Here is a 13,517-nt window from a genome sequence, read left to right on the forward strand (position 1 = left end):
ATTGACACCTTCTGGGCTGAAAGATGCCATGCATTTTTAGAATCAGTCTGCAAGGTTGCTGTGTAGTCTTCCTCAGCAATCATTGAATAGGCATAAAATAGATACAACTTTGCAAATCCTGGTAACTGTTTTGATTGTTCTAGAAGAAACCTTCCTTCTGACAGAAATTTACTATGGTACCATCTACTAGGAATAGACTATTTTCCTCAAGCAAAATCTGACCTTAACATATTTCATCTTTTTAGTTCTGTAGTTTGTTATTTTTAGATACTGTTTTCCCTTTAAAATAGAGCTTGTACTATTCAGATTGAATAGTATTAAGCATTTGTTTTGCTACTTCATTTGTAAGCTGGTAGCTCTTTCTTTTTCAGGTCCAAAACCACCTCTGTGGTTCCTATGAGCTCTGTCTCATAAATGTTTGTGCCTGTGTCTATAGTGTTATTTGAGTTATTGAAATAAAAGTTATTCGTTTAATAAGCAAACTAGTATCTACTGGGAAAAAGTCAAGGATGATATGACATCCATAGCCATTTGCTGTAAGTGACTGTGGTCTATTTAAAGATAGGAAGAATCAGGCTGAGACGCTGAACTGGCGAAGCAGAACCAAAAATACTATTGAGCGACATTTATATTGTTAAGATAGCTCTCAAAAACAAGCTAACTTCTCTCTTCCCCATTGTTTTCTCCTCGGGTCCTCATAGCCTCTCTCTGAAGAGGATTGAACTATTTTTATGCAAATTTTAATGCAAAGCTGTAACCACAGATGAGTTCCCAGAGGCCAAGACCTCAAGACCGAAAACACCTGTTCTGAACCATAGTGCTTCAGTCTGAAGCATCTTGTCTCCACTCTTACTCCTCTTTATTTTGCTGTCTCTCAAACAGTCTTCCAGTGATTTGATTTCAGAGAGATAGTATTTGTCAGTATTGAGCTGTGACACTTAAAATTATGATTTTCGTCCACTAGATTTCCTGCAGGTCTCTCCTAGCTGTGAGCAGGCCCAGGATTTCGCAGTTTCAAAGACTGGACAAGGCAAAGTCCTCTGTGCCTGTTGCTCTAGCATTCCTAGATGCGGAAGCTAGTGAATGTTAGCGTAGTCCCGAACACTTCAGTGATTTAGCTGCTTTTCAAGGGAAAGATACAAATTCATTTCAATGTCTTTGATGTACACAGAACTGCAGTTTTGTTAGATACTTGTAACTGAGGTAATAATTCTAGACATAGGGTTGACAATATGGTGATCTGGTTTAGATAGGCTGGTACTTAATATTAGAGAACTTTATATATGTATATATATATATATAATTATTGCATTTTAAATAAGGTCAGGGCAAAATAAATCTATGCAATTCCACTAGCAAAGCTTCCTGTCAGTTGTTGATTTAATGGGGAAATCTTTGGGTAGGTACAGAATAGGATGAGGGAAATAAGGAGTGTGGTGTGGTGTCACAATCATTTCTCCCAAACTTGACTCATTAGAAAAATTTTGACAGGAGGCTTCAACATAGGTCTGGGGTGGTAAAGTATGTTGGTATACATCATTTCATCCATTGACTGCAGTAGAAAACAAAATATAGACTTAATACAAAAAGAGTTTAATGTCCTAAAGACTAATTTAAAATACACAGACATGTTTGTTCTTGTTGTCTGTGATCCAATGAATCTTTAATTAGATGAGGTTCTGTAGAAACAGCTTCTATGGGAAAGTTTAGAGCATTTACTTTCATAGCTTGCATCACCAAAATAGAGGAAGAAAATAAATTCAGATTGCCTGCACCATTCCATCTTGTCCATCTGCCTCTTAACCTGTTAGATTACCTCTACAGACCTTGGTTATAGAAACAACTCTACGCAGCCTAGAGGAAAGTACTGCAAAAAATCTAGAGATAGGATAAGACTTTGTCGTTGTTAATTCCTTTAGATGCACTCTGCTTCAGGTTTTCCTGTGAAGTGTGTTCTGATGCATCGGATTCTTTCCATGAATGTACAGGGAGCGTTTATTGCTTAAGTTACTTCTTTGGATTCTGCAACAGGGATCAGGAACTGAACTGTTTTTGTATACTTAGCCTTTCATTTATTTTATTTTTTTGTCTTGGTCACTTCTTGTGTAGAAACACCAACAGTATTAAGGATCAAAGAATCAAGGCCAAATGAACTGTAAAGCAAGCATGTCCTCTAGAAAAGGAAAGTAATACAGTAAACATGTCAGGCTTTATTACAATTTTTGGTTTTGTGGTAGTAAACAAAGCAAAAGAAACTTCAGGATGAGCTGATGGTCTCCTGCCTTTCTGGTGTGCTGTATTTTTCAAAGGGTGGAGAATTAGAATAAGGCAACAAAACAACACCACTGGTGGCACTGCACATGGAGCTCATATGTTGTACTGTGTTCAGTATTTGTTCTTGTGAACAGAAAAGTTCAAGATATGAATATTAATTATCTGACATATTTACTGTATTTTTTGTTTAGAACAAACGCAGCCCTAGTAATTTGGTTTGAATGTTTAAGCTCTGCACTGTGGATGAACTTCATAGCTAACACTGTATCTGTTACAATGCAGAGTTTGCTGAATCTTAGTATGGACACACTGACAATAGTGGAGAGGTGTTCAGAGCTTCCCGTCAGATGTGCCCATGCAAAATAAGAGGTCAAAGAGGTTTAGAAATGGGAAAAGGAGATAAGCAGTCTCCTCAGCCATACTCTAGACTTCTGTTGCCTGCTGCTTACATTAGCATGCCCCTGGTGCACTCTCCATATACAAGTGTTACTACAGCCTCATTAGCTGTATACCTCTTGCCTGCTCCCCTACCCTCCACTGCCTCATTCACTGTGCTCCTCCTGCTGCTTTCATCCTCTTGTTGCACCATCTAGTTAATGCACTGCCTTCTTGCATCTGCCCCCACCTCACCTATTCCTTCAGTACTGTTACTGCTTGGCTGCGTTGCTGGGATGGGAAATGTAGGTCGAGGACTGGGCTAAGAAGGACGCAAAGATAAGTGGGATAGCGAAGAACAGAAGGTAGTGGCAGTGAGATCTGCTTCAAAAAGATCTTGTATCTGTGCAGTTCCTGCCTCATTATGTGCTTGAAAGTTTGTAGGAATGAGGTAAGAAAGCTATCATATTCAAACAGTACTCTGGAGAATTGGGAGTCTGTCCCTGTGTACCCTAGGAATTCTCATTAATTACCGTGCCAGCTGAACACAGCTTTTCCAAGGTAGTCTAATTGTGTGCTCTTCTTTCCTTGGTACCCATGCTGAAATGCTGTGCTTGAATATATAAAAGCCTATGTAACAAGTAGTTTTAAAAACAGATCATAGGAACTTTCAGTTAAGAAGCTTAATTTAGTGGGTATTTTAACCTCCTGTCTGTAAAACAAGCATAATTTCCTGTGTTTTGGTGTTTGAAAGTATTTTAAAATGTAAGAGATGTCAGTCTTCTGTAGTGTCATTTAAGGGAATTCTAGCAGAATGGACTTTGGAAAGATCCATACTTAATTATAGTATTAGTACAATATAGAGATTGTCACACTAGCTTAAAAATGGAACATCAAAAAAAAAAACTAGCTCAGCATTGTTCACATAGGGTTTTCAAGGAAAAAAATTAGTTCTGACTGCAAGTAAAGGGAGTGCCTTATTGTGTATGGCAAGCACCTAGAAGGTTACGAATGATGTAGGAAGTATTAGTTATTTAAGTCATTCCCTTTACATCAGTCACTTGTGTTTTCATATGAATGGCATTATATTTCTTCCTTTATGTTTAATTGTACCATTGACTTAGTCTAAAGTTATTGCTGTATTAACAAGAATTTTGTCTGTGAAACAGAAGATTTTTTTTCCTAGCCCAGCCAATGCTACATTAGTACATTGTAATATGCTGATTTTTGTCTAAATTAATCTAGTAAACTGTTATTTCAGCAGACTAATTCTAATGACTAATGTTTGCACATGGTTGTTGTGGGCAGTGTGCTTTATATGATCAGTAAGTCAATGGGAGCTTGATCCTGTTTCTTCTAACTCAGCAGTAAAATAAATATTAAACTAACAAAATAATACTAGGGAGCAAGACCAAGACAAAAAAGTTCAAATTTCATTAAACTACTTGCGTTGACTAGATTTTATTTTATTTAATTCCATTTTGAGTTTAAGAAAGTAATTAAACTCTTCAAGACCTAAAAGTGAGGTTTGGGAAATATGAGTTCTGTTTCTAGTACAGTCTTTATTTGTGTGTCAAGACAATTTTAATCTGTGCCTCACTTTACCCAGAATTAAAATTGGACAATAGCACTTGACAGAGAAATTTTAAGTGTTTTTTATTAGGGCTTTGAAATCTGTGATGGATAAATTTAGTGTCTGAAAACAGAGTATTTTCACTCTGTTTCAACATACTGAAACAAATGCTTTATTTATTTAAAAAAAAAAAAAGGTTGTGAAGCAACCCATTGTTTTCTGTTTTCATTCTGTGTAGAGTGACTATCACTAGAGTGATACCTTGCATATGAGGTCGCACAAAATGAAATAAACAGTTGGCAGATTGAAGTGTCAAGAACTATCTTTTTTTCCCCTTTCTGTTACTTCCAAAAAATCCTTGTTGACTTTGTAGCTACTTTTTTAGATGCTGTATTGTTGTCGGGCACTCTAGAGTTGCTGAATGGCACTCCCTTCCTAATAGTGCTCATATTTTACCAAGCCTTTCCAGCGCAGTAACGTCAATAACCAGCTCTTTCCTGGAGCAATCCAAGCTGATACCAGAACATTAAACATCTTATTTACAAGCAGATGAGTACATCTGTGCTTGGCAGAACTGAATGGGCTGATCTTTTTAACACTAGGGCCATCCGAGAAATTCAGGAACAATGTGGTAGGTTTTGCTTTAGGCAGGCTATGAATCTGAAGCTGAACTAAAAAAATCATAAGCATGGGCCAAATTAGTTTCAAGCTCATTCTTCTCTTTAGTCCCTGAAAAATATTACTTTTTGGAAAGTACCAGATCTAATCTGTCCCTCCTTTCTCTGGCCTCGGGCTCTACGACATGACACTTTTTCTCCAGTTTCTTTGTAGGGACCAGTTGCTACTGTCACAACAGCTGCCTGGATATAACTCCTGTTTTTCTTTCACGCATACGGTACCAGACACTTACAGAATGTAGCAGTCCTGTCAACCTGAAGTCCACAACAGTTTTTCACCAATAGCATTGTGTGCTGTCCTGCTTTCCACAGTTGTTGTTTGTGGTGCTCTGGAGGCCTGAAGTCCATGGCTGGATGTGTGTGTATGCCCTGTTCTGAAAGAGCAAATTTTGAATGAGTCTGTCAGTAGTGTTGGCTTCTGTCCTCTGTGAAAATTAAGCTGTATGGTTTATATAAGACATTTGTGAATGGTCTGGGTGGCAGAAGGTAGAGAAAATAAGGTGTCCCTGAAGACAGTAATCTCAGGTCTCGTACTAACTGAAAAAAAAAAAAAATCTAAAAGGGACATGATGTCTTCCTGATGGAATTAGAAGAGTGTTTACAGAGGGCTAGTTGCATTTTTTTTTTTTCTTTTTCTTTTGAGCCCTGAGTAGTAAAGTAACCTGGAGTGGTGGTTTTTTTTTTTAAAGGCTAGGCATCTCTTGTTAAAACTATGCAATGAGATGGCTTTTTAGCATTCTCCAGTAGCAGACATAACTTACTTTTCACAGACTGTTTGTATTTTAAGCTTAGCAGATTCATAACTTCTTGTTTCTACACATACCTGAACTGTCTTCTATTTGCAAGTAGCTTTTTTTTTTAAACCAGGCTACTGTTTCCTTGTTTGTAACCACATAGGAGTTAACATTTTATGGCTGATAGACATTATTTTTCAAACGAGGTATATTCTCTCCTTATTCAGGAAGCTGGTGGGTTTTCAATGTACATGTGTTGGCCCCGTTGTCTTTCTTCTTTCTACCTTCCTGCTTTTTTTTTTCTTTTACAGATGTCACCAGTCATCAGTAAGACGGGGGACCTGAAATGTATCTCAGGGCATGACACAGATAGGGACTCACCTGCAACACAGTAAGCAAGAAATATTTGAAATGATTTGCAGTGTTACATCTGTAACTACTGTTAGGAAGCTGTCTTAGCAAGCAAAACAAGAAGGTAACTTTAGGATACTTATTCAAAAAGAGTGCTTCACACTTAAAATGTGAAGGAAATAACAATTTCTATATACATATACAAACAAAAACATATACCATAATGTACATCAGAATAAAAACTAAGGAACACGGGATTGTCCTATGGCTTTCCTTTGTTATGTATTAGACTTTATTGATACAAATTAAAAAATATTTTTACACCTTCTAAAAAGTAGTACAAATTGGAAAAGGTCACGTACTGAGAAGGTGCAAGCTACCATCTTTGATTGTGACACTTGCATTTCTTAAAAATTGTGTTCATTTGTTGTGTGCTGTAAGCAGATAAGATCTCAACATTTTGAACAGGAGCTGCTGCAATATATTTAGCTATTGCAATCATTTGTACCTGGAAAAAATCATCTGAAAATACTTCTTGAGGTATTTTATCTACCACTTTAGGTATCTGTCATCTAAGCAAAGTTATTTTACTGATTATTTTCCAGACTGGTCCCATAACCTTCCCTCAACATTGCAGATGCAGTTACATATATAATTTTAACTTCTGTAAATCCTAAATGATTTTTTTTACATCTCCACCTCTATCTAGATTTGAATATAAATTGTGAGTGGAAAGTTCAACACTCATGTTTGATGAGAAAGGGACTGTAAGACTATAAGTTGGTAATAAGTTGGTATAATTCAGGGTTGAATTTTGAGCATGACTATTCTGATAGGACTTAAGGAAGGAAATGCCTTAAAAGTACAGTTACTGTGACAGTTGATACAGTCTGTCAGAAGCCATTATCAAAAATTTGATGACTGGACAGTGTTAGTAGAGCTTCAGCAAACAATTTGTTTGAGTGCCTTTTCCCAGGCAAACACTGATTAACGAGGGACCACAGATTTAAAATGTGGAATCACAAATTATTTAATCAAATTCAAGAATGTCAAGTCATGTCAAATGTGAAATACTCATTTTAATGGAAGCTAAATCTACCCTGAGAAGAGCTCAGGCTGAAGTATCATGCTGAAGAAATAGAGCCCAAACTTCTTCAGTTGCATTTCAAAAATTTGAGGGAAGCTGCCTGCATGCCTTTGTTGCTGGAATGTACTCCCTCCTCCTGAAGCTTTGGAGTAGGAATGTTATGGAGATGGCAATCTGAAGTCGTGCTTTATGTCATTGCTCTCTCGTCTGGACAAAGAGCAGTGTTTCAGAGCCTCTTTCACAAACTCTCAAGGCACTGAGCCATTTATACCTGATTGTTGGTGAGGGAGAGTGAAAGATGCCATGAGATAGTGTTTGATGCTATACCTTATGAGGGGAGAAGAATATGAAAGGGAGAAGAACAGATGTTTCAGTACTACGGTGTTGTATTGTATTTTGCTTCGCTTTGACCAGACATTCTAGGTTTTGTTATATATTTGCTGCCTTGAAAGTATATACTTTGCAAGCTTTTCCATGAACTAGAACACAATGAAATGTAATTCAGTTGTCTTTTATTATAGCAGTGACTGCAAACACCAGTTTTTTGCTTGTTTGTTTGTTTGGGTTTTGTTTTCTTTTTTCAGAAAAGACTATAAGTTCTTGCTGTGTTTTAATAGCTGGAAGAGAAGAGGATATTCTTCTCTTTGCCACTACTTTGAAAGACAGCTCCATGTTTCTGTTTGGAGGTTACCCATGTAGTACACATTAGATAGTAAAACATCTCAGAAACATGGCTGCATATTTTTCATTAAAACTGTCACTTCTCTGTACCTGAAACCATGACCCATGGGGGCTGTGACAGAACTGCAGTTTTCCAGTATCACAGCAGTTGGCTTGTTGAAATACCTAGAAAATGACACACAGGCTAGAGTTAAGATTTTAACTGGAAAAGTTTTCTATTGTAGCATCTAAAAGCGATTTCAATATGACTTGAGATCCAGTCCAATCTGTGATTAAATATTCAATTCAAAAGTTTCCATTTTCTTCCTGTTTTCTATGAAAACATATTTAACATCCATGTCATATGCTAATACATAAAAGGAACCGATCAGTAACTAAATTTTGTAGCAATCAGTTCATTTGTGATTACCAAGTATGCAGGTTCTGTATGGAAAAGTGAAACTTTGCACCTCCACAATTCACAGTATCTTTCTTTGAGCTTCCAAGTGGTTGTTTGATGGTTTGCCTAATAAAGAACACTATTCATTATGACCACAGTACCTGCTGCAAAAGAAACTGAAGGGCAAGTTTTGATGGAATACCTATCTTTCAGAATTTCCAGATGGAAAATACCATTTTTCAACATGAAAATAAATTTCAACAATTTATTCACTTATTGAATTGAAATAAATAAATTGAATTTATTTTTTATTTCAATTATTTTCAACATGAAAATAATTATCCAAGATTGCAGCTGATTTTTATCTTAGCCAAGCAGTTAACCTGTCTTCTGCAGACTCTAGAAGAAACAGAAATGTCTATATAATAGATGTTAACTAAGGTTTTTATCCAAGTATCTCAAAGATTAGTTACATTGCTGCATCTGATGTGATGTTCAAATAATAAAAAGATGAACTCCTCTTCTCAAAAATTTGAGTAGAATAAATTTATGCCAAAAATCTGCATGGTAGCCTCACCCTTTGAATATTAGTGATTAGATATAATCTCTCAGCACAGACTTGTATCTCCCTAGATATATTCCCATTTTACAGTTTTCTTGAGCTGCACAAGGTAGTGCTCTCTCCATAAATTTACAATGATTACACATCAAACCCAGATGAACACTCAGTTTGGTAGAAAATTGTACTTACTGGTTAATTATGATTCTGATCTCTGGTTTCCTCAGGTGGCAATACTTTTCAGCTTGTCCTAGGAATCCTAATGCAGGGGGTATTAACTTCCTGAACCTTTTCCCTCAGGATGCTCTGGTATTAGAGCTGCAGCAATTCACGTTTTCATGAATAAACAGTTCAGCTTAAAAGAAATAAATAAAACTTACAGGCAGATAGTATTAATTCCATTAGGAAGGCCAATATGTAAACATTTTAATCTATAAAAATTATTACATTAGCACAATATCACCATTAGTAATGGTCTTACAGCAGTGTTTTTTGGGAAACTACACTGTCTCATTGCATTCTTCAGTCTTGATTCCTCTGCTTGTTTACATATTTCAGCAGCATCCAGCATTAATAGTTCTGGTCACAAAGAAAGATCAGTTTATGCTACATGCAATACAAATTTTAAACAAAGACAGTACCTGCTCTTGATAGATTACATTTAAATGAGTATGGTGTATATATAAATTTACAGCTTCTGTCAAGAATGGGGATGCATGGTAGAAGTGGTGTAACATCTGCATAGTCACTGGCAATATCTGCAAGACAAGCCTGGTTCCCTTGTTTGAAGCACTAACTGGTAAAAACACAGGAGCTTGCCTTGATTCTTTTGTCATTGTACAAAGTCTGAGAAGCACAAATAGACATAAAAATCACTAATTCTATGAACGTATCATAGTTTAGGTAAGTTCAAATGGAAAAACTAATCTTTTGCACTTTGTCTGCCTGTCTCCCATACAATGGTTAAATAAATAAAACATGAATTTCTCTTAAATTGCAAGTATTTTGGTGTTTGAGCTTAGAAAAGAATAAAAGTGCAATGGCTTTTATGATTGGAGGAGACTGGTAATTTGTATTTTTAATGATGTGTTGATTGTTGAACAAGACTTGCTGATTTTTAAGATCATGAGCGGTTCTTTTTAAACCAGTGCTATGACATGTTGAAAAGCAGACTAATAGAGGGGTCTCATTTTGTCCTCATGTTTTTTCTGTCTTTGTTCTGCAGTGGAATGGTAGTTTTTGTAGCTGTTTGAGCATTGTACTCAAGGAGGACAGACAGACAATTGCTCTAATGCATCAGCTGTGTGTGGAAAAAGCTCTAAATTTGAGCTAACTTTGTGTTTCTTTTACTCTTTTTATATCCACTTTCCCCTAGAGGTGTAAAGAAAAAGAAGAAAAGGATACAGAAGAACGAGACAGAAAATCAGACCAACTTAATGGGTCTCGATTCTCCTGTATCATCAGTTACAGCTAATGGTGTTGAAAATGAACCTACAGCCCATGGGGTGGAATTGAAGAAGAAGAAAAGGGCAGCGAGAGGCTCGAACTTGAGCAAAAGTGGAAAGACAAATATTGCCTTTGAGCCTGAATGCTATGACGTATAGTCATAATTTAATTCCAAATACCAATGTGACATTCAATATACACACAGAAATGTATTTGAATGATGCAACTTCAATCTTGCTTCTAAGATTGACAAGAAATAAACAACAACAAAGAACTAAAATACACAAAATGGTGGCAGTTGTGACTTAACAGTGGTGTAACCCTGTTCAAAATAATTTTGATCAGGGTTCCTTGAAATTAACAGAACTTGAATGTCCAGCTCTTCACTAGACTGGTAAAATCTGAAATGCACTTTCATATTTTGTGAGAATCCCACTGACAAATACAATGTTAACCATCTGGTTATATCCTAAGTTAGGCTAAGCAGGCATTTCTGTGGACTGCAGATCAGTCTATTGTGAGCAGAGAATTGAGTCCAAAAGTGTAATCTAGAACAAAACAAACCCAACCACAACAAAAGTTCTTGAATTAGCATTTTATTTATTTTTTTGTATATAAAATAGAGCAGTGTTCAGGATGGTGAAGTTGCAAAGGAATGCTGACATTACAGTGTACCTGAAAACATGAGCTTTTATTTATTATTTTTTTTCTGACATGAAATATTCACTTGGACTACATAGTGCAGCACTTAAGCAAATTGTTGAGTAACTACCTATGCAACTAGTCAGACTTCAGTGGGACTGTTCATGCTTTCCAATCCAAATAAGTGTTGCAAATTCCAGGCACTTATATTTTCAAATGAGATTTTTATGCGTATAATAAAGGTGCATTGCAGTTTTGTCAGAGTTCCTGGCTGCTTTGGCAGCAGTCTTGCCAAATAAGTGTTCGTTCTTCTGAATGAAATATTTCATTATCAAACTGTGTATTGTTATACTTTTTCTTGTAGTCTTTATTCAGCTGTACGTGTCATTAATCTTTTTTTTTGCTTGAGTATTATGTTGTGAACTTTTACTAATAACTTTGCTAATTATCTACAATTCTAAATAATTTGTTTTATATTAAATGAAACACTTTCTATCAGTTAGTGCTGGTATTTTTTCTGGCTGATGATGTCCAGTTTATTTTTACTCTGCTAGGAAATTCTTCCTCCTCCCCCTCTGAAGCAATAAATAACATAAAATTAGAAAGCCCTTATTTAGTAGACAGGGCACTTGATTCCATTAAAAAAAGAAGTGAAAATAACAATGTTGGGCACTGATGTGTGAAATGCACCCAGATGCAGAGCACTAGTTGCTATATATTTTCTAATACCTTCCCTGCACATGTTAAACGGGACAAACCTGTAAACCTGTTTCTTTTGAGTAAAAAGGAGCAGCAAATGTTCTTTTTGGCCCCACTGGTAATGGTTCTTTGCCAGCAGTCCTAGCTCGGCTTTGCCTAGTGCATGTGTATGGAGTTTTCTCCTAAATGGGACGCGTGTGTGTACTGGAACATTATGAACATCTCTTTCCCAGTCATAGGTTCTGTAAAATTATCTTAGTCCAGGGACTGCCTGCTTCCAGCAAGGCTACTTGCTTCTTAAGCTTTTACTTTTGCAATATATTCAAATTCATAATTCTGCATGACATGCGGGTTTTAAAGATTTTAGAAAAGAGAAAAATCTCAACATCTTAGGTTTCGTTAAAATGTCCAGGGTTGCACTTAAAAGAAGGGCAGAGCGTGACATCAGGCTCCACGTCAGGGAGAGCTGAGCAGTAGCCAAGCTCTGGGAGCTCATTGGAAGGCATTGTAAAATGTTAATTTGGCATTGTGGATGCTGAAGACAGAAATAACACTTCAGATAAACACCACAGAGAGATGGTAGTTCTAATCAAAGGCACAGCACCTCCTTTCATGCTTGCGAACTAGGGCTCCAATTATGTTCACTGCTCTGAAGCTGAATAGAGCTGCTCTGCCACACTTTCCAAATTGAGAGGAGAGGCAGCAGTAGTGTCTTCCAAGGCACAGTTCCAAATAACAATTAAGCAGAAGAAATCAGATAAGAGCCAAACATGAAAATGCAGGGAGTTGAAAATAAACTTTTCATAATGTTTTCTTGTAATTGCAATATCTTTTGTTTTGTTTTTATATTTTTTTTCCTCCCTACCACATGGTTGGCTGGATTTTTCTATTGCTTTATACCAAATCACTGCGGTATTGGAGGTTTCTGCATTCATTTACCAGAAAATGAACAAAAATAAGGACCTGCAATTAAAAAAAGTTGAAGTGTTCTTTCAGTATTTAAGTTAGAACCTTCAGACTATTATCACTTCTCAACAAATTATTAACAGGGCAAACTAGAAATTACAGTTTTTACCTTTTGTTCAGAAATATGGCTAATGCATTCATTGTAAAAACAGTTTTTCTTGAGAGTTTAATCATTCTTCAGATGTTGCTGTTGGCATTTTAAAGTTTTTCTTTCTAAAAAGCATTCTTCTTTTCTTTTAAAGAATAAAACATAAACAGTTTGGAATAGAATAATAGTTTAGAAAAAGTTTTGAAATTTAACTTCATATAATGCTTCTTGTTTCTATGTCAATGCAACCTACATATTTTTCAAATCACTTCAAAATGAACATTGTATACATTTTCTGAAAACTGTACAAGTATTCAGAAGAAGAAAAGAATTCAAGAAGGATTCAGATTACCTCCTGAAATTTTTCTTTTTTTTTTTTTTTTAAGCTGAAGAACTACATTAAGTACCCTAAAACATGAGTGCCCTGCAAAATTGCTCCCTAAACCATGACTTGAAATACCAGAATTATAAACATCTGTTTGAGGAATTTTTACAGGGTGATACTAATTCATTGCTAGAACAACACAGATAAAAACTGGTTTAAAAAAGGGTAAATATTAGATATTTATAACTGCCTGGTGATAACAGCACAGTAGGTCTTTCATTGTTCTGGCGTTTTTAGTTTTTATGTGTGTGTGGTTACTACATACAGCTCCTATTACATTTTTGTAATTTGTCAGAGGTACTGTGAAGAATGAATGTATAAATTAAGAAAATAGGAAAGAAGGGATGGCACATTTTTCCTGTGTTTCCCAATAGCTATCAGATTGCATTTATTTTTTTTTTCCTTAAAATAAGTTGAGGAACAGACATCATAAAACACAATAATTGTATTTGTAGCATCACTTAATTCAGAAGGCAGTAGGGGATGGATCGCAGTCAAACAAGGGCTAATGAGAACACAGAGGAACATGACAACCGAAAGTCTCTGTTGACTAGTGAACTAAATCTGCCGGCTGGACCCAATTGTCTGACAGAGAATTGAA

The 13,517-nt window shown here is 36.1% G+C and overlaps 1 protein-coding gene across 3 annotated transcripts in view; it reads left to right on the forward strand.

The window, feature by feature from the left end:
• Nucleotides 1-12,676, forward strand: part of AHI1 (Abelson helper integration site 1) — a 99,959-nt gene extending 87,283 nt beyond the window's left edge. For all 3 annotated transcript variants that reach the window (XM_080583722.1, XM_080583720.1, XM_080583721.1), the window contains exons 25-26: nt 5,945-6,024; nt 10,066-12,676. In XM_080583722.1, the coding sequence (XP_080439848.1) occupies nt 5,945-6,024; nt 10,066-10,294 (309 nt within the window). In that variant the 3' untranslated portion in view covers nt 10,295-12,676. The remainder of the gene's footprint in view (nt 1-5,944; nt 6,025-10,065) is intronic.
• The last annotated feature ends 841 nt before the right edge of the window (nt 12,677-13,517 follow it).

Source organism: Anser brachyrhynchus, assembly GCF_964034855.1.
Source record: "Anser brachyrhynchus genome assembly, chromosome: 3".
NCBI classification, from domain to species: Eukaryota; Metazoa; Chordata; class Aves; order Anseriformes; family Anatidae; genus Anser; species Anser brachyrhynchus.